This window comes from Poecilia reticulata, chromosome 2, assembly GCF_904066995.2.
Source record: "Poecilia reticulata chromosome 2, P_reticulata-male-v2, whole genome shotgun sequence".
Lineage (NCBI taxonomy): Eukaryota > Metazoa > Chordata > Actinopteri > Cyprinodontiformes > Poeciliidae > Poecilia > Poecilia reticulata.
The window spans coordinates 20,589,383-20,608,320 of NC_088831.1; the positions used below are offsets into that span (position 1 = coordinate 20,589,383).

The 18,938-nt window shown below is 41.8% G+C and overlaps 1 protein-coding gene across 1 annotated transcript; it reads left to right on the forward strand.

Annotated features, from left to right (window-relative positions):
• The first annotated feature begins 496 nt into the window (after positions 1 to 496).
• LOC103477972 (kelch-like protein 9) lies at positions 497 to 17,570 on the forward strand. The gene is made up of 11 exons (XM_008431383.3): positions 497 to 976; positions 1,935 to 1,988; positions 5,399 to 5,532; positions 5,690 to 5,871; positions 6,032 to 6,164; positions 7,323 to 7,519; positions 8,319 to 8,394; positions 8,500 to 9,057; positions 9,380 to 9,559; positions 9,652 to 9,765; positions 15,924 to 17,570. Exons 1-11 carry the CDS (start codon positions 921 to 923, stop codon positions 16,421 to 16,423), a joined length of 2,184 nt encoding a protein of 727 aa, XP_008429605.2. The 5' UTR covers positions 497 to 920; the 3' UTR covers positions 16,424 to 17,570.
• The last annotated feature ends 1,368 nt before the right edge of the window (positions 17,571 to 18,938 follow it).

Consider the following 18,938-nt stretch of genomic DNA (forward strand, 5'->3'; position numbering starts at 1 on the left):
TCTGAGTAGATACATTCTTAACAGGTAAATAATGCTATTCAATTTGAAGTTTTACAGCCACCAGAGCTGAATTTGGAGTGTTTAGTGTAATTTATCGACCACCACTCTATCCTGTGTCATTATTTAAATAGAATTTAGGAAAATTATTAGATTGGCTTGAGAACAGACTGGCGCAGTTGCATTTTGATGGCCAAGAAAAATTGTGCTATAGGTGCAACTAGATAAAAGAAATATTTAGCAAATGTGTCTAAAATTGAGCAACATACGGATTAGAGAAAATCCATAGTAAGGTCAAACTCATCTTCACAATTCTTATGTTTGCAATCTGTTGGTGTTTTTGTTTTTTTCTGCAGTATCATTATTGTATTCTGATTCAAATAGGTCTTTGTAGGCCCAAAAGTAACATAACATTCATGTCCATGAACAGTAGACGCTCCAGTTTTCATCAGTCGTATGAACAAGTTAAATCTTCGAAAACAAACAGACTCATCAAATGTTTCTGCAACCAAATCAACCTACAATGGGGGCTCAAGATCAAGCTAAGACACCTGCACATGTGTAGGCATAAAAGGAAATAACGGGTCACAGAGGCGCTGAACGGCGGCAACGTCGTCCACCGTTTTGGAGAGCTCTCACCGGTTAAAAGTCAATCGGTTGTGTCACGTTGTGAAAAAGCTTGAAAACTCCAAAGAGCTCGCACAAAAGAAACAGTGTCAGTATCTCAAATGTGACACAACTGGGTGGAGAGCAGCGAGATGCGGAAAGAGACCGAGAAGGAGAAGTGGTACAGGAAGTGACTGAGGTCTCGGTTAAGTTAAGAAACGGTGATGCTTGCTCAGATGCACCGACTTTTCCACCAGCTGGAGCGGCGCAGCAGACATTTTCTGCTCCATCTTCTTCTCTGAGTTGCTCTGCGTTAGATGGACAATCTGGAGGGGGGCCTCGGATCCAGTCTGCTGAGGAAGCTTTCCTCCAGGTAGGCCATGCACATCGACAAGTTTTTGATTTCTCTGTCAAACATGCACTGGAAGTTGAATCATACCCAAGGTAGCTTAAAAAAAAAGAGTCAACTTTTTGATTAGTTGCCCTTCAACAATGGCCTCAGTCTCCGTCATTAACTCCTAACCTACGCCAGTCAGTTCGACTGTTTGTTTTTTTTCTGCTGGAAGCCATTTAAGTTCTAATAACGGTGGCCAAAACAAATGGCCAAAAAAAAAAAGCCAATTTGGAAAGATGTTTCAAATTCATTTCTCAGCATGGGGTGCAGACGTAGCAACTGAAAACAATTCCCATTTAGAAGGATTTAAAGATTTTGTTTACGGAATTCTTTTCCTCCACAAATTTACTCTGGTACACATTGTCCAAACAACAGTACATGCAGAACCACTTTAGTAATTATTATTGCGTGGGAGGAAAGATGCTTCGCCAGAACAGTGTGCTCATTTTGTTTCACATCAATCAAACTGTTTTATATGCTTAAATGTGTGCTGGTAACTATGTAAAACCTGGTATAAAAAGTAGAAGTAAAAGTCGAGAAAAAAAAAAAAACCTAAACAAACTAAACTAAAAATGCCAAAAACAAATCAAAGCAGCCGAAGGATAGAATCAAACGGCAAAAAGCGACCGAAGCACACTTAACATTTCAAACGGACAAGTCTGCAGATGGAGCCGGGCGGACCCGAGGTTGAATCAAGTGTGAAGATAATTACACAACTAAGTAGCAGAGTAATATGGTTAAATTAAAAAATTACAACCCACGTAGGTTGGAGTTAATTTGACCGACTTGCAAGCAGGGTTTCGCTTTTGTAGGCTGTTTCAAAAAGTTAACATCTGGTGCAGTTTTACAGTTTTACCGGCGAGCTCTACCAGATTTTTTTTGTTTTTTGGATGTAGGTTACAGTCTGCTGATTCGTCTCGTTTTCTTCTTCTCGTAGGAAGTCTCACCAGCGCAACAACAGCCCTCAGCCTCCAGGGGACAACGAGCACGGGTATGAAAACGTCTGGACCGTCCTTTCACAACATGTCCGCTCTTCCGGACGTTTCGTCACCGTAGACGGCCCGGTTGTCGCCGAACCCGCAGTTCTCAGACATTTGTGTTTGTTTAATGTTATTAGCTTCAGGGTCCGACATCAAAAACAACACATTGCGCATATTTGCAGGGGAAAATATAACTGGCACAGCACTTGACAAGGTAAAAAGCCAGACAGGAAGTGATTGAACCAGGCAGGAAGTGATCGAACTAGAGGTCGTAAACAGGAGAAACCTCTTACCTTCCTGTTCGGCGGCCTCTCGTTCACAGCAACAGGCCGCCTTAGACAAAACAACCCCCATCTGCTGCGAATTGAGCTTTTCCCCCTGAATGATAAAATGTCCGTTTGTTTTCAGATTGCGAGAAGAGCCAAACCACACTTAGTCCGATTCATCGTTCACCGCTCCCACCGACTTTGCTTTATTTATTTATTTATTTATTTATTTCGTCCGTCCCAATTTACTTCTTTTTAAGTCACGACGCATAATTTCTCAGATATTTTCTCTATACTAGATGTGGGAATCATTTCAGGGATCCATGAATCAATCTGTTGTCCACTAATTAATTTGATTCAGGCGGATTTAATGGTTCTGGGTTGTAGCTGCGGTGGTTCTATTTACTTCCATGTCAAGAGATGGGAAATGTATTAAAAAAGGAAAAAAAAAAAGTCGAAGAGCACTGAACCAAACTATGGCAACATAAATTTCATACAGGATAAGAAAAAAAAGAAACCAGTGTCACCATAATGCTTTATATTTGCGAGCAGGGATTCCACAAAAACGTAACTGCAGTGAATGGAAGCAGCTGAAAGTCAAATTTCTTTTCGTTCAAGCAGTTTTTAATAACCACACTATGGTAATGTTGTGACTAAAACATAATTTCAAAGTCACACCACTCAAACATATTTTAGTCCATCTCTAGTTAATTTCTTTCAAAACACAGTGGATCTCAAAAAGTCATCTTAAGCTTGGTGAACGGATAAAAAAAAAGAAGACGTCAAATTCGTAATGCGCAATCTGTTGCTCATTTGGCTTTGACACCCAGGAAAAAATAAGTCACTCCTGTGGCTAATTATCTTGAATTAAGATGCAGGAGGAACACTTGAAGAGACTGGTTAGCAATTTAACTTAACCCTATAATTGCCGTGACAACACCGGTGTCCTCAATGGACCCGTCGACTGTACATGCGAGGGGTTACCGACGAGATCTGAAGAAGGCAGCATATGTTTTATACTGACGGTGAATCCTTTACATGTGAGACACAAATACCATAGAAAATTGTATGATTGCAAACAAAACATGCGGTGGCTTTGATGGCGTGTTTACTCAGTCCTCTCAGGCCAGCTGTTGTCACCGTTGCACGAACCTGGTCGTGCAACGGTGACAACCGTCTCTGGTTCCGCTCGGCCCGGCAGCCGAGACTCCAGATTGTTTCATAATCCCCGGAGCAAAAAAACCCCAAAAAACAAACAAACAAACAAAAAAAATAAGGGTTTGGAACAGATACTGTTTTTTGGTTTGTGAGTAAAAAGAGCCGCCGCCTTTGCACAACCACACTTCCTGCATGTTAGGATCTGTGGGAAAAGCATTTGACTATATATGAAAGTTATTTTAAAAAATTATTCTTTTTTCTTTAGTATGACAAATGACAGTTGGAATCTGTTACATTACATTAATCCTCCATATATGGTAACTTCTTGTTTATGTAAGACGATGGGTTTTTTGAAAATTACTCATCTTGAAGTTTTAAGTTGATTTATTTTTCTTTATTTTTTTTGTTTTACTTTTGCATACATTAGCCAAAATGTAAAAAAAAAAAAAAAAGAGATTTTAAAAAAGATAAAACTAGCAGAGAAGTAGATAAACAATATTTCTATTTCTGTCAATATGAAGAAGACAAAGTGTGGACCAAAGCTAAAATTAATAAAAGTGTAGATGGAAGCACAAGCTTATTATACCATTGCTTTTTATTCATAAAGCACAACTGAAAACAAAGCAGAAGAATATTTTCTGTATATTTTCTAAAACATATCATGGAAATCCAGCTGAGTCAGAAAATCAAAACACAAACATAAAAGAAAACAATAAAACCTTATAGTATTTGTTTAGCAAATGATTTTTAGACTTAAAAAAAAACTAAGAGTGAAAATTTCAGTTTTAACTCCTCAGTAATTATTCCACACCTGAATCTCACTCACTGAAATACAATTCAATATTTCTAAATGTTCTTTTTAATAATAATAATCCTTCTCTCTAATTTGAAAAACAACGTGGAGGCTGATTAGGATTTGTGTCATGAAATGTGCTGCATTTATCATTAACAATGGCACCAAACACATCCAGTAATAACAAAAACAGATATTGTTGAACCACTTTTGCTTAGTATTAACATGCTAAATGTAGAGCTAGCTTTGAGGGTTAAGAGGTGAAACGTTGCCCAACCGCTAACAAGCTGCTTTTCCACTCCAAAACAAATAGTTTACATTAAAACAGACTAAGGCAAAAATATCATTTGTTAAACTTATTTTCAACCAATCTTGTGTAAGAGTAAAAAAAGCTCTGAGTTGCAGCTGTGGATGAGCTAACGTGTTCCTTGGTTGAGTCATAATTGAGTTATTTTACATATAATCACCTTTCTAACATAACGGGCTAAGTTGGGTTTTTTTTGGGAGGGGGGGGGAGTTGCCAAAAGTGATTTTGGCTGGGGAAAAAATCACTTCTGGCAAAAAGTATTTGACAAAGTTGATGACAGAATAGACCCTTCCCTCATTGGGTAAATAAAAGTGTAATGACTTACCAGAGGAGGTATTCGTTTGGGTGCAGAACTGTTGAAAGCACTGAAACTCCATCCTGATTTCTCATTTCTGCATTTAAGTGACTGATTGACAGGAACTCAATTTTGATTCATTGGCAATTAATTTTTTTATGTACTTGTACAAAGATCTGGTTTTGCAACAGATGTTATTTTTTTCTCTTTCTTTTGTTTTGTCTTTTCACCCCGCCATACAAAAAGAGGAAGTACCGTTCACCATTGTAGTCTCTTGTTCCTCATTTTCAGATCGCACCATGTATGGACATCAAATCAGATGAGGGAGTTTTACTTGTCCCACTGAGGAGAAGTAGTGTCCATTAATCAAATGTGTAAGAATAGAAAAGCCAGAGTTTGGCTTTTAGGGATGGATCAAGTGAGAGTTGAGGAAGTGGCATTTTGGGGGAAGAGGGTAAGAACTGTGAGACAAAGGTCAAGATTGAAACATTCGATTTCCAAATTACCCAACAGCTGTTTTTTTTTTTCCTTTTACCTCTGGTATTCTAAATTTGAAGGTTTTTGCATATCCAAAAGATTGGGCTGTATGTTCACCCATGCAGGGCGAGCGGCGATGACAGCAGCGCCGGGAGGCTTAGCCGCAGGCTGTCCCGTCTGGGCAGCAGACATTCGTCCAGGGAACCTCCAAGACCTCCGGTTCAGCCGGAAAGGCCTCCTCCTCCACCTGTCCAGCAAGGTGTGTGCTCTCCGCAGCGTCCGGCCACCGCATGGTCCAACTACCGTAATGTGCATCTTTAGAGAAAAACAAAACCGAGACATTTTCGACTAAACCTTCATCACTGAGCAGCGATATTACAGCTTTCTCTTGACCCGAGGTGTGTTTGTGGTTACAGATGAGAGGATTCCACCACCAGCCCTCGTCCTGCCTTCAGCTCCGCCTCCAGCACCGGCTCCTTTCCCGCTTCCACTAGATCGGCCGCCCAAGCGGCCCGACAAATCCACCAAACCCAAGCTCCCGCCTCGGCCGCTCTCCAAGGTGTTCAGTAGTTACGAACACGGATCGAATGTGTTGCAGGTACATGCTTCCAACTGTACCAGTCGTCCACCGCAGCTTGGGGTTGAAGTAATTGCATTGAATGCTGTCATTCATACAATAAAAGACACTGAATTTCTAGCCAATAATGTTGGTCATTTTATGTAAAACAAGTCGTATGGATTTATTGTTTCCTCCAAAGGGCTTCGATATTTTCCGAGGAGATGAGACTCTGTGTGACGTCGTCCTGGTTCCTGGAGACGGCACCGAAGCTTTCCCAGTTCACAGAGTCATCATGGCTTCCTGCAGTGATTATTTTAAGGCAATGTTCACAGGTTTGTTCGACCTTCTGTGATATTTGGTGACAGGCAATTTAAGAAGATTAAGCCCTTTATGTAGGAAGATGTTTGACTTATCACTCCACTGTGTTCGTTTAACTTGAAGATAATGACTTAAAAAATAATACAGCACACAAAGTCAATTACCTATGCTACTCTGGTGATGAAGATGGTTAAAAAAAGGTGATAATAATGTAGTTGTGAGTTGCCAAACATCCAGCTGTCCATCAGTTGTCTTCTCCCACTTACCTGGCCTGGTAGAAACCAGCTCCTTGTTCTACGCTTCGCTTTCTACTGAGGGTCTGGACGCTCCACTGACGAGAAACGACTGCTTGCTGGAGGCGTAGACACTGTGAAAGTTTTAAAATGACTGGATTGACGTTTGCCCCAGACGTATATAATGCACCTGTTTGACGACCGTTCTCTACTGCGAGGTGAGAAGCGGTGAGCCGAACAAGATGGCTGTTAATGTTAAGTCAATATTTGGTTGTGAGGGTAACAAGTCCAGAAGGGACTCACTGACATCCCTCTCCCTAGTAAATTCTGGGTTCTTCCATTTTAAAGTGACTGGAAAACCTCCAAAAGTTTCCCAGACCTGGACAAAGCAGTCCATCATTTTCTAGTGTAGAACCTCAGCCTTGGAGCCAACATCCATCCTATTAACTTTACATTTGTGTGCAATCTTCTGCAGTTTAGACTGAAAAAATAGCCTCAAAAAATGCTAAATTAAACACCTTGAGACCCTGTCATCACATCATTAACAGGACCTTTAAAAAGGTGCATCTGTTGCACAGTTCTCAGTAAAAAACAATAGATGGAAACTTTTTTTATTACAGAAGATAAGTTGATAGCTCAATGTCATTGTTCTGCTAAAACAGACTCTTGATGAAACGGCACAGAAATAATTTGTCACGACTTATACTTTAATTTTTGATTACCACAAAAAAGGAAACTCTGCTGACCTTTTTCACTCGTCCTCCTTTACATCGCGACTTCTAACAAACCCCGTGCTGTAATCCTCGTCAGACGCGTCTTTCGCATCTCGCTGGTTTTGCCCTGCGTCTTCCTGCCAGCTCAAGGCAAATCTCCCTAAGCGATGCAAATTCATGCGTTCACCTTGTGTCTGTTCCTCTGTGCTTCGTTTGCTCTGTTCAGGAGGCATGAGAGAGCAGGAGATGAGAGAGATCAAGCTGCATGGGGTCACCAAGGCGGGCTTAAAGAACATCATAGAGTTCATTTACACATCCAAAGTCATCCTCGACATGGGCAACCTCCAGGACACCCTGGAGGCTGCAAACTTCTTGCAGGTCATGCCTGTTCTGAGCTTCTGCAACGAGCTTCTGAGCAGCGAGGTGAGAAGCTTCTTGACTTTTTTTTTTACATGTTGAACAGTGCTGGTTTGCAATCCAGGCCTCTTCCTCAAAGGCCTCTCAAGTCCTCCAAGACAACACCACAATAAATGCTTTTACATTACAAATTTGCACAAATCTTTAGTCAATTTTCTGCTAAAAAAAACAGCAACACACAATTTCCGATAAATTGCGAAATCCCGTTAAATAAGAAATTTAATTGAAATGGTAATAAGCTTTCATCATCTTTCAGCCATCAGTCTGTCTTATTCAGGCATTGGAGAGACAAGCCTCTTATATATTTGCGAGCGGCTACGTAGGCGCCGTTTTGGAGAAACTGTAATCGGCAATTTTACACGAGAGCTATGGATTCAACACACTGGAATGATGCACAACATTTTATGAACTGTGTGATGTTGAGAGAGCTCTGGTAGAACTAGCTGTACATTGTCAGAAAACCCCCAGCAAAAAAAACCTTCATCCTCCTACTACTTCCTGTCTCCTTCTTCGTGGTTTTCACCAGTAGTAACATCCAGCTGTTGATCACGTGACTGTGTGATGCGGAAAAATGTGTTTCCATTGCAGTTATGCCAAATACATTGATTTTGATATGGCTGAAAAAACCACCTAATCCTAGAGGGAAAAAAATTATATCAAAACTTTCGAAATGGGCATGTTTCCGTTAAGACAATTTATTTTCAAAATTCAAATTTGGGCAATTTTATGGCTAATGGAAAAACAGCTACAGTTTAGATAAAGCCAAACTAATTTGGTTGATTTTTCCATGTATCCCTTGGTGCAGATTACAATCGATAACTGTGTGGAAGTGGAGCGGATTGCCACAGATCTGCTCCTTGAGGATGTTCTGGTGAATATTGGTAAGTTAAGACACGCGACCTTTGTAGCATTTGTGCAGTGAACAACAGGAAAGCCCGCCATGCAATGTTTTGTTTCCAATTTATGATTGGTCTTATCAAACCTAGGGAAGTTTGTGGGGCAGAACCTGACTCCGCTGGTGGACTCCGGCCGCTACTTGCAGCTCTCAGAGACCAGCATCGCCAATGCTCTGGCCAGCAACTCGCTGGGCGGTTTCTCAGAGCTGGAGCTCTACCACATCGCCAAGGGGTGGCTGGAGCACGACCCTCCCTCGCGTCACTCCTCCGTCTACGCCCTTATGCGCCACATACGCTTCCCGCTAATGAGCCCCAGTGAACTCATTCAGATCTCTCAGGACGAGGAGGAGGAGAGCGACTCCATGATGCGCTCTGACACCGCCTGCGTGAACCTGCTGCTGGAGGCCAGCAACTACCAGATGATGCCTTACATGCAGCCGGCGCTGCAAACCGAGAGGACACAGATTCGATCGGACTCCACCCACATCCTGGCGCTGGGCGGCGTGATGCGGCAGCAGCTGGTGGTGAGCCGGGAGCTGAGGCTCTACGACGAGAACACTGGCCATTGGAGGGCTCTGAGGCCCATGGAGGTGCCACGTTATCAACACGGCGTGGCTCTTCTGGGAGGCTTTCTCTTTATTGTTGGAGGTGAGGGCATCAAGCTTAACGCTAAGTTGAAGTCATAGTCGGTATTACACTTGAAAATAAGGGCACTATAAACATTTGAAAATAAGGGCACCTTAAAACACAGCAACAAACTTCAGACCAATCAACACTTTGCACAGAGTTCTGTCGACATAGTTCCATCCAGGCCTGGTATCAAGGTCGGCAGGCAGACGCCTCTCTGCAAACAAAATAATGCAATTTTTGTCACGCATCAATGAGAACAGATTTGTACTTTCGGACAAAGTACATTTGAGCCTCTAGGCTAAGTTTTGAAGCTTAACACCAATTTCCATTGAATTCTTAGGTCAGAGCACATACGACACAAAGGGCAAGACTGCCATAGACAGCGCCTATCGCTACGACCCGCGCTTCGACAAATGGCTTCAGATTGCCTCTCTCAACGAGAAAAGGACCTTTTTCCACCTCAGCACTCTGAAGGGGAAGCTGTTTGCCGTTGGAGGAAGGAACGCCTCTGGGGAAATCGGTAGGCCCCTAGGCTCAAAATTGTGAGAAATTTCTCGGAAGGAGCGTCCGGTTGTTAGCCTTCAACATCTTCTCTCTTGTCCTTTTGACCAGACACCGTGGAGTGCTACAACCTGAAGAAAAACGAGTGGACCTTTGTGACCAACATGATGGAACCTCATTATGGGCATGCTGGGACCGTTCACGGGGGCCTCATGTACATCTCAGGTGAGAGAACAATGCACAAGGCCAGACAGGGATATCTTTACAGTATTTAAAAGAATGTGTACAGATTTACTTGGTTGCATTTTTGCCTTCTGAAGGATTTCCAACAGGTTTGCAGGAAGTAGCTTACCTGCAGTAAACTGGAGGATCCAGACTTAACAGTAGAGCATACAATTCCCTCCAAAAGTATTGGAACAACAAGGCGAATTCTCTAGTTTTTAAGGGGTTTCAGCTTTTATTTCCTGGTATTTATGTGTTGATGTGCTAAGCAACTCAGTAGATAGCGCCTTTTGTTTGAACCCAACCATTTTTCAAGTGATCAAAACTGTGACTGGCAGGTGTTTCTTGTTAAGCAGGTGTTGCCTTTGAGGTCGATTGTTCAAAACATTAAACACCCTTCTTGTTAAAGTGGGTTAACCAACATGAAAACTGGAGAGCTCTTCATAGGGGAAAAACGAGCCAATTAGAAGCTGAGAGAAGTAAAGTAGGAAAACCAATCAGAGTCATTGGACAAACATTGGGCATATCAACGATTTGTAATGTCTTGTATCTAGGAGATTTTCTCTCTATCTTTTGCCGGTCTGGGAAAAACTTAAACTTTTCCTGGCAGTTAAAAATATATATACATTAAGTACAATTATGGACTTTCACCCACATATGAGGACAATAATTTAGTAGCAGCTTATGGCAACTGAACATTTGTGTTGCTAAACGCTAACAGTGATTGTCATAATGTTCCATTGAATCCACTTGTGATTTCATATGTCCAAAAATGCATGATGCATGATGTTAGCCTTTTTGTGATCTCCTATTTTTACCGTCCATCGTTACTGGTTTCATTATTAGGCCAGCAGATTCTGGGCAGGCTATTTTTGCATCTGACAATTACATCAACGTTTTAGTCACTTCTCCCTGGTTCTCCAAACCGAGATGACTCAAAGCAAGCTTGAGGAATAGCTCCCTGCTTTTCTTGGATGTGTGGAAACGAGTGTAGATGTTTGGTTTTATGAACACTAACAGTTGAGCAGAGGCAATTAGCATTTGTCACCTGCTTTTGTAAGGATACTTCCTGAACGGTTTTGAAATAATAAGAGAGTTTCAGAGCTAAACACAGCTCCTAACGGCGCTCTAGCTCAGGGCCTGTTAAAGTAAGCGACTGAAAGCAGAGCAAAGTCACTGAACCCACAAAATAACACTTCCTTCTATAAATGATCTCTGTGAAAAAATGACTCATCCTGAATGGGGAGAGAGAAAGCCACATAAGTCGTGTTTTATCTGCTCTTGATGCGTTTCCAAAAGGTCAACTTCTTTTCTTTTTTTTTATAGCTCCACCTCAACAAGAAGCATTTGAGTTTTGTTTTTTACAACGTATTCCCAACATTGACAAGACAGCTGATGAAAGCGCTTAATTACAATTCTCTGCACTGATATAATTTCCCCAAAAACTCTCCATGCCACGGTTTTTTGGAGTTATAGGAAACTAGCTCTGGTGGTAAAAGCAAACCAACATTTTATCAGCAGGAGATTTGCTTGACGCAAAATTGACGAGCAAATTAGCTTGTGCAACCATCTAACCGCATTCCCTCACAGGGTCTTTTTCACAGCTGTTAAACCACACAATGCATCTACTTTCCGTCTAAGTGCTGTTCACACGGTTGAGTGCCTCAGGAAAGCAAAGCGTGTTTGTTTTTTGGTTTGTTCACAAATTAATTTCAGTCTTTTGGCACTGCAGCCGCTTTAAAGAAATCACTCTCTGGTGTCAAATATCTGACTCTGCCACATGAGCAGAGCTCTGTGGCATTCGAGAGACTTCGAGAAGAAAAACCAAGCACGATTGTAGCTGCTGGTGAGCTTTGCAACTTAGAGCTTGGAGGAAACACTACACAAGTATTAAATCTTCCCGTATTTGGTATTTTCTGATAAGAATCAAGTGGAAGTGTTTTTTCTTTTTGTTTGGTTTTGTTTTTTTTGTCAGGTTTTGTTAGCTTGTAGATGGCACTCTCTTAGCTGACCTACTTGAAAGCCTGTTCCTGTTTTAGCGGCGCTCTCATAGGCCGCTCTCAACCTGATCTGGGTTTCTTAGCAACCCTTGGACAGGAAAACCACTTCTCGCAATGAGAGCACAGTGTAACCTATAAGTTTCACATGTAGGACTTAGAACCAGGAAGCCCAAAGGCCTGTGGTTAGGGTGGGCCTCCGAAACTCAGCACCTATTTCACTTCTCTCATTTCTGTAGACCTACATGTATGCGTATAGCAAACACTGTGGAAACTTTACCAGGCAAGTTCTGAACGGGGGTGTTATTATTTCCTTTTTCACCATTTTTTTGGATTGATGTTGAAAGAAATTATTACAATTTTTATCACTTTCTGTCATGGTACAACCACAAACGTCAATGTATTTTTTGGGGGGGATTTAAGGGGGACCTATTATGCAAAATTAACTTCTTGTATCTTTTTATTGTTCCATTTGGGTCTCAGCTGCTATTGTAGCAATATTTTTTTTATTTTTTGGTGTCTAGAAAATGAGTGGTTTCAAAAACCTCATGATTGTTGAGTCACAATTGATGGGGGACTGCACCGTTACCTAGCAACCCCAACCGAGTCAATATATCTCATAGCAACCCGCCCGGTTTTACTGCTGTATGCACTGAACAAAAGCTGCTAGAGAAGAAAAGTTTTTTTTGTTTTGTTACTGCATTCTTGTTGGTTGTGCAGAAGGCTCCACTTCTGCTTTTCAAAGACAAACGGTTGTATAATTGAGCATCTGTTTGCAGCCATTTTCATGTACAATTGTTAACGTTGAGTTTGCTGGGAGTGGGCGTGGCCATCAGCAGCTTATAAAGTGACAAGAGGCCCTAAAACTCCTCATTCTGAAAGGAGCTCAAAGTAGGCAGAACTGGCTAAAATCTTCTTATCTAAGAATGATTTTGTGCAAAAAAATTTAATGAACAGGTTTTGAAGGCCTATCCTAACGCATTCAAGGAAGCATAATAGGTCTCCTTTAATGCAATTGATCAACACGGATCAATGTAAAAAAAAAAATTTCGGCTTTTTTTCCAGTTTCTTTACAAGTTAAAAAATCTGAGATGCTTCACAAAACTTTTATAAACTTTTATATTCAGCACCTCGTACTTCATAGAACCAGTTTACGCTGCAACTCTTTTGGTTCTGAGTCTACAAACTAGAAAAATATTTGGAGCCTTAATTATTTTGACCTAATATGTTTTGCAGAATAACTCATCTATTATGGTTTCTTCCTGTACTTATTTATATACTGTATTTTCCGCACTATAAGGCGCACCTTCAATGAATGGGCTATTTTAAAACTTTTTTCATATATATGGCGCATAGAATAGACGCTTCAGTTTAAGGCGCACTGGTGGCTTTTGAGGAAATTTAAGGTTTTTAGGTGCGCCTTATAGTGCGGAAAATACGGTACTTTCTTTCCATCGTCACATAAACTCTGATAAGACTGCTAAAGAAAAGCATCCCCACAGCATCAGGCTTCCACCACCGTGTGTCGGAGAGGCTGCTGTGTGTTCGACAGTGTTAGTTTTCATCGGTGCAACATTTTTCATTTTGGCCTAAAAATTGAATGTTGGTCTCATAAAACCAGAACACCCTCTTCCACAAGTTCTCTGTTTCCCTTTCATGGTTTGTGGCAAAGTGGCCTTCTTTTGTCTTTCTGTCAACAATGGCGTTTCTTCAAATGGATTATGTCACCGTAACTATGAGGCCGGTCAAAATAACTGCAGCAAACACACTTATTTTGACAGGCTTATCACAGTGTTAACATATAAGAAGCTTTCAAAAAGCTCTTTATACACTTTAGACAGTGTATAAGGAGCTATACTGAAAACTGCACTGATACTGAAAATAGAAAGAACATAACTTTTGTATTAGTGAGCTTTTCTGCTGCTGTGCTGAAAACAACTTATTTTCGAGTCCCTGGGTGACCAGTCAACAATTAAGACGGCAGAAATCTTCCGACTAGCCGTTAGCCGGAGTCTCTGATCTAAATTTGAGATTGTGTTTGAGTACTGTGATGGTAATGGAATAATAATAATAATAATAATGCAAGAACATATTCTCGAAAGTCGATAAATGTTAAATTCTGATGACCATTTAAAAACTGGAACTGGGAGACATTTAAACTGTCCAGAATAAATAAACCAAGCAACAGAAACGACTAACAGAATGAATTATTGGAGTCTCTGTAAGCAAAAAAAGGCTAGCAGAGATGAAAGCGCCAGAATAAAGAGCAATATTTGGTAGAAAGAGAGAAAATGGAGGACAACAATAAACTTTTAAATAAATGATTATCATTACGAGCGCCATCTGCTGTAAGCAAACCTGACATTAAAAAACATCTGAGCTTTCTCTTCAAAGAAACTAAATCCAATACAACAGAACATAGAAATTAAACTTTACTGCGGTAACGTTATCAGAATAAATTTCTTAAATATTCAATATGATATTTTTTTTGCTCTCATATTATTAAAATAAAATAAGAAATGGGGCAAATTATTAGTCTATCTCGTATCTAATTGCTAATCTGTTCCTTGTCATTTCGTAGTGCATGAGAAAGTGCAGTAGGTGACAGCTTATGAAAAGCAATCTGAGGAAATGCAGCTCGGTCGCTGCGCCTTCTCAGGCCAAACGGAAGCGATACGGCGGCTCGCTATCTGTTGTCTGGAAACCACCAAATAATTAGTGCAAGCTGTAACCCTGCACAAATATTTTCATCCTCATTACAAACACGGATTTTGGCTCGATGTCGAAAACGGTAACAATGGCGTCTATTCTTCAGGGAACTATTAGTCCAATTGATGCTGAAGGCTCATTTCAGCTCCTGCATAATCATGTTTTTTTGTTGCTGTTTTGAAGGCAAATATTGTGGATGTAAAGTTTTCATCATCTGACACAGTAAATACATCGTCACTGTCTGATCCGTCCCTGAACCTGCTGCACTCTTAATCCAAACTAACTGGAGATGCATCCATCTACTTTTTTCACTTCCGATATAAATATCTGAGGTTCAGTAAATGGAAAAACATGCTAAGTTGACTTAAAATGTTACTGTAAAAAAAGGAAAACAGGCATTAATTTACTGAATTACAAATTTATTTGATGACTCTGCACCAGTACAGCACATTTAAATACACCAATAGCTTCAAAAGCCTGATCAAATATGGAAAAACTTTAATTTGTTCAGTCAGTGCAATTAGTAGCCAAAGTAAAATAAATAATAAAGACTCTGTTAAACACAACAGGCTGACTATTTTGGTCAAAAAATAAACAAAACGTCATTGAAATGGTCCAGAAATTAAAATGAGGTATTCTAAATATAATGTAAAATAAGGAATAAAGCATGAAGCCGCTCAGAGCACAAAGCGTAGAATTAGACTGATTAGATCTGCCCTTATGGATTGAGCCCATAAACCTAGGCTGGAATTGCTTTCAATATCGGGATCAATACAGATATTAATATCAGATCGGTGCATCTCTAGCCATGAGAGGTTGAGTGGCTAAAGTCTTTCCTCTGCCTACATCTCCCAGAATGCTGCACGGTTCTGGTTCGCAGATCAGTGAAATGATTAAACATCAGACGTATTAGCTATTGATATTGATCGTGTGTTTATCGCAATAACTGCTGTTATTGATTTATTGCCCAGCCCTATTCTTACTTAAAATATTTTATGCTACAGTAAAAATAATACAGCACCTCACTTGACCGTTTGCAAGGTTTCCCCCTGAAAACTTGCTAAGCACAGGGATTTGGTGACAGAAAGGTCATTCATCCAGCAGCTTGTCGAGTTTTTGAGGTAAAAATGTTTAAAGTTGACAGGAAATTTGAAAATATAATTTGATAATCATGTGTTGTTGGAAGATTAATACCTGAACACCAACTATAAAGTGTTAATATGCAAATATTTTTAAAAGATTTTTTTTAAAAAAAGCAATACTTAGCCTGGTGGGACACAAGTAAAGCCTGGTGGCCCGCCAGGCTTACAATACATTGTGGGAAACCCTGATTTCTCAGTTTCCAACATGCCACTGGAAAAATCCATATTTTCATTTTGAGTATTTAGAACCTCTGGTAAGCTTTTGGCTACTTTTGCTGTGGTGACATGAATCTTATTCTCTTCGGTCTCACAGGTGGCATCACCCGCGACACCTTCCAGAAGGAGCTGTGGTGCTACGACCCGGTCGCCGACTCGTGGAGCCGCCGGGCCGACATGATGGAGCTCCGCGGCCTACACTGCATGTGCACGGTGGGGGACCGGCTCTACGTGATGGGTGGCAACCACTTCCGGGGCAGCAGCGACTACGACGACGTGCTGGGCTGCGAGTACTACAGCCCGGACACGGACCAGTGGACGGTGGTGGCGCCGATGCCCCGTGGCCAGAGCGACGTCGGCGTCACGGTCTTCAACGGCCAGATCTACGTGGTCGGGGGTTACTCCTGGAACAGCAGGTGCATGGTGGACATCGTCCAGCGCTACGACCCGGAGCAGGACGCGTGGGACCGAGTATTCAACGTGCTGGAGCCCCTGGGAGGGATCCGGGCCTGCACGATGACCGTTTACGTGCCGGAGGGGTCGGTGGACGAGGCCGAGATACAAGATTGCCCGTTACCCACGGCTAAGAACTGCTAGCCACATGCATCAGGCTGCTTTTGGGGGGTTTCCAGCTTACGCCAAAACAGGAAGCAGTGTGGGTTGTGACACAATGGTTTCATGTGCAAACAAAAGCTAGCGAGTGCAGCTTGACACACATGTCGTATTTCAGTTATTTTCTGTCCTTCCCACAACCTGTTAGCCACGTAGCATCTGCTTGTGTTCTCTCTGAAGACTCTGAATAAAAACATGGAGCTGCCTCGCCAGACACTGAAGACCTCTGCTTTGCAGGTGAACCTTCAGTCGAACCGATTCATCTATTTCCCGGCACAAAGTCGTCAGATTAAAGATTAATAAATCGAGCGAGAGCTGTCTTTGTGGAATGCGGCTCTGTTTTTCTCTCCAAGACCAGCAGCTCGAAGGACTGTACAGATTTGCCAGACTTAAAATAGAGATTATTGTGTGTGTGTTGTGTGCGTGTGTGCGTGTGTGCGTGCGTGCGTGCTGAAAGAAAAAAAAAGCCACAGAGAGGTTTACTTGTGTTTTTTTGAGTGGAACGTTTGTAGCTCAGTCATGAGACATCAGTCCCTGCCATGGCTACAAATACCACACATCGTTATCATGTCGTAGCGTTGGAACTTCCTGTCCCCTCATTAATTAGGCCTGTGTGCAAAATCCCTGCTTTCACACTTTGGACCTGTTGAACCGTCAGCTTTTGGCAAGCAATGTTCAGCTAAGAATGTGAGAAAATCCGGACTTGCCGTTGCTTGATGTGAACATGAGGAGACGCGAACAAAGGCCTCAGCTGCCCTGCTGCATTAATCCCACTAGATTACGCTCAGGGAGGGAAAGAGTCTTTCTATTTACTATCAACGGCGACAAGAGTTGAACTTAACAACGTGTGTTGACACGAGATCGTCCTTATCTAAAACCACGCTAACACACACGCACACACACTGACACTCCTGGCTGTCTGACGATTTAACTACCCTTGAATCTTTGTCCTTCACTTCCAGATAAGACAGCAGACAGCTGTGATTATGGCTGCTATGCCAAGGCCTTTTAGCTGCAATGTTGAAAACCAGACTTCTACCTTGGAGCTGAAAATCAAAAAAAAAAAAAGGAATGGAAAAAGAAAAAGAGCTTGATTGCCATGGCAGAAGAAATGGCCAAGGCTAATTTGATGGAGAGAGAGAAAGTAAGGAAGGAAAGAGTGAAAGAAGGACAGAAAGAAAGAATGAAAGAGGAAAGAAAGAAGGGATGACATCAAAACAGAAAAGAAAGAAGAAAGGAAGGAAAGTAAAAAGAAGGAAAGAAAAACATCAGCTCTAATGAAAGAGTCAAACGCGCCAGTATCCCTAAGGATCTTAACTGGAACCTTCTCCGTGCCGTTTGGCAGCGACACATACCCATCACGAATAAAAGGCAGATAGGAGACGCCTACTTCAGAACGCTGAACGTTCTTCGCGTCCTTTAGATGATTCTGCACCGGTGCAGCCAAACCAACACCTTTAGGAGCAGTCTCAAACCTTTGCATTTCAGCTTTAAGCTGATAACAATCCGCCTTAATGTGTCCGCGTTTGTGACAATAATGACAAACCCGATCATCCCGAACAACCGGACTTTTAAATCGTCTGGCCTCATTTAGCTCAGCGACATCAACCCGATCAATGCGGTACTCGCTTCGCCCAAAAGATTGTCTGAAACCAACCTGATCTGAAAAATCCTTATGAGTCAGAACGTATTCGTCTGCCAACACTGCAGCTTCAGACACGGTCTTAGCTTTCTGCTCATTGATGTAAGTTGCTATGTTTTCCGGCAACCCGTTTTTAAACTCCTCCAGCAAAAGTAGATCGCGGAGCTGATCAAAGTTTTTTACCTCCTGTGCAGCGCACCACCGATCAAACAAAGCGGTTTTTACACGCCCAAATTCCGTGTAACTCTGATTGTCGGATTTTTTAAAGCGGCGAAATTTTTGTCTATATGCCTCGGGTACGAGTTCGTAAGCCTTTTCCACTGCACTCTTCACTTTATCATAATTTAAACTGTCACCAGGTGACATCGAGGCATAGGCTTCCTGTGCTTTACCCGTAAATACGCACTGCAAAAGCAACGGCCAAACATCCCTAGGCCACTTGAGTGTCTTAGCCACACGCTCAAACAAGACAAAATACTTGTCCACATCCGACTCTGAAAACGGTGGAATCAAACGAATGCATTTATTAATGTCAAACTGGGCCCCTGCAAGACCACTGTCCTGATCAGCAGAACCGCGCGCTGAGTCGCGTTTCGCAACTGCCTCCAATTCCAGTTTGCGCATTTCAACTTGATGTTGCAGCTCCAAACGACGCATCTCCAATTGCAATTCCATTTTACGCACTTCAGGGTAAAACGGCCCAACTTCACCCTGTGTGTTTGGTGCGGGAGGTGGCAAAACCTCTTGCTCAACCAATGCGGCGTATAAACGTCCTTTAATAACCCCCTTTTTCTCTTGTTTAACCACAGGTATGTTAAAATGAGCAGCAATGGCTATGAGATCGTTTTTAGTAGTACT

Excerpts from the sequence above, each read along its gene's own strand:
- LOC103477972 (XM_008431383.3), top strand. The coding sequence starts at position 921 with ATGGACAATCTGGAGGGGGGCCTCGGATCCAGTCTGCTGAGGAAGCTT. Across the intron at positions 5,533-5,689 it reads TCCTCCACCTGTCCAGCAAG|ATGAGAGGATTCCACCACCA; the intron begins GTGTGTGCTCTC and ends TTGTGGTTACAG. Across the intron at positions 9,766-15,923 it reads GGGCCTCATGTACATCTCAG|GTGGCATCACCCGCGACACC; the intron begins GTGAGAGAACAA and ends TCGGTCTCACAG.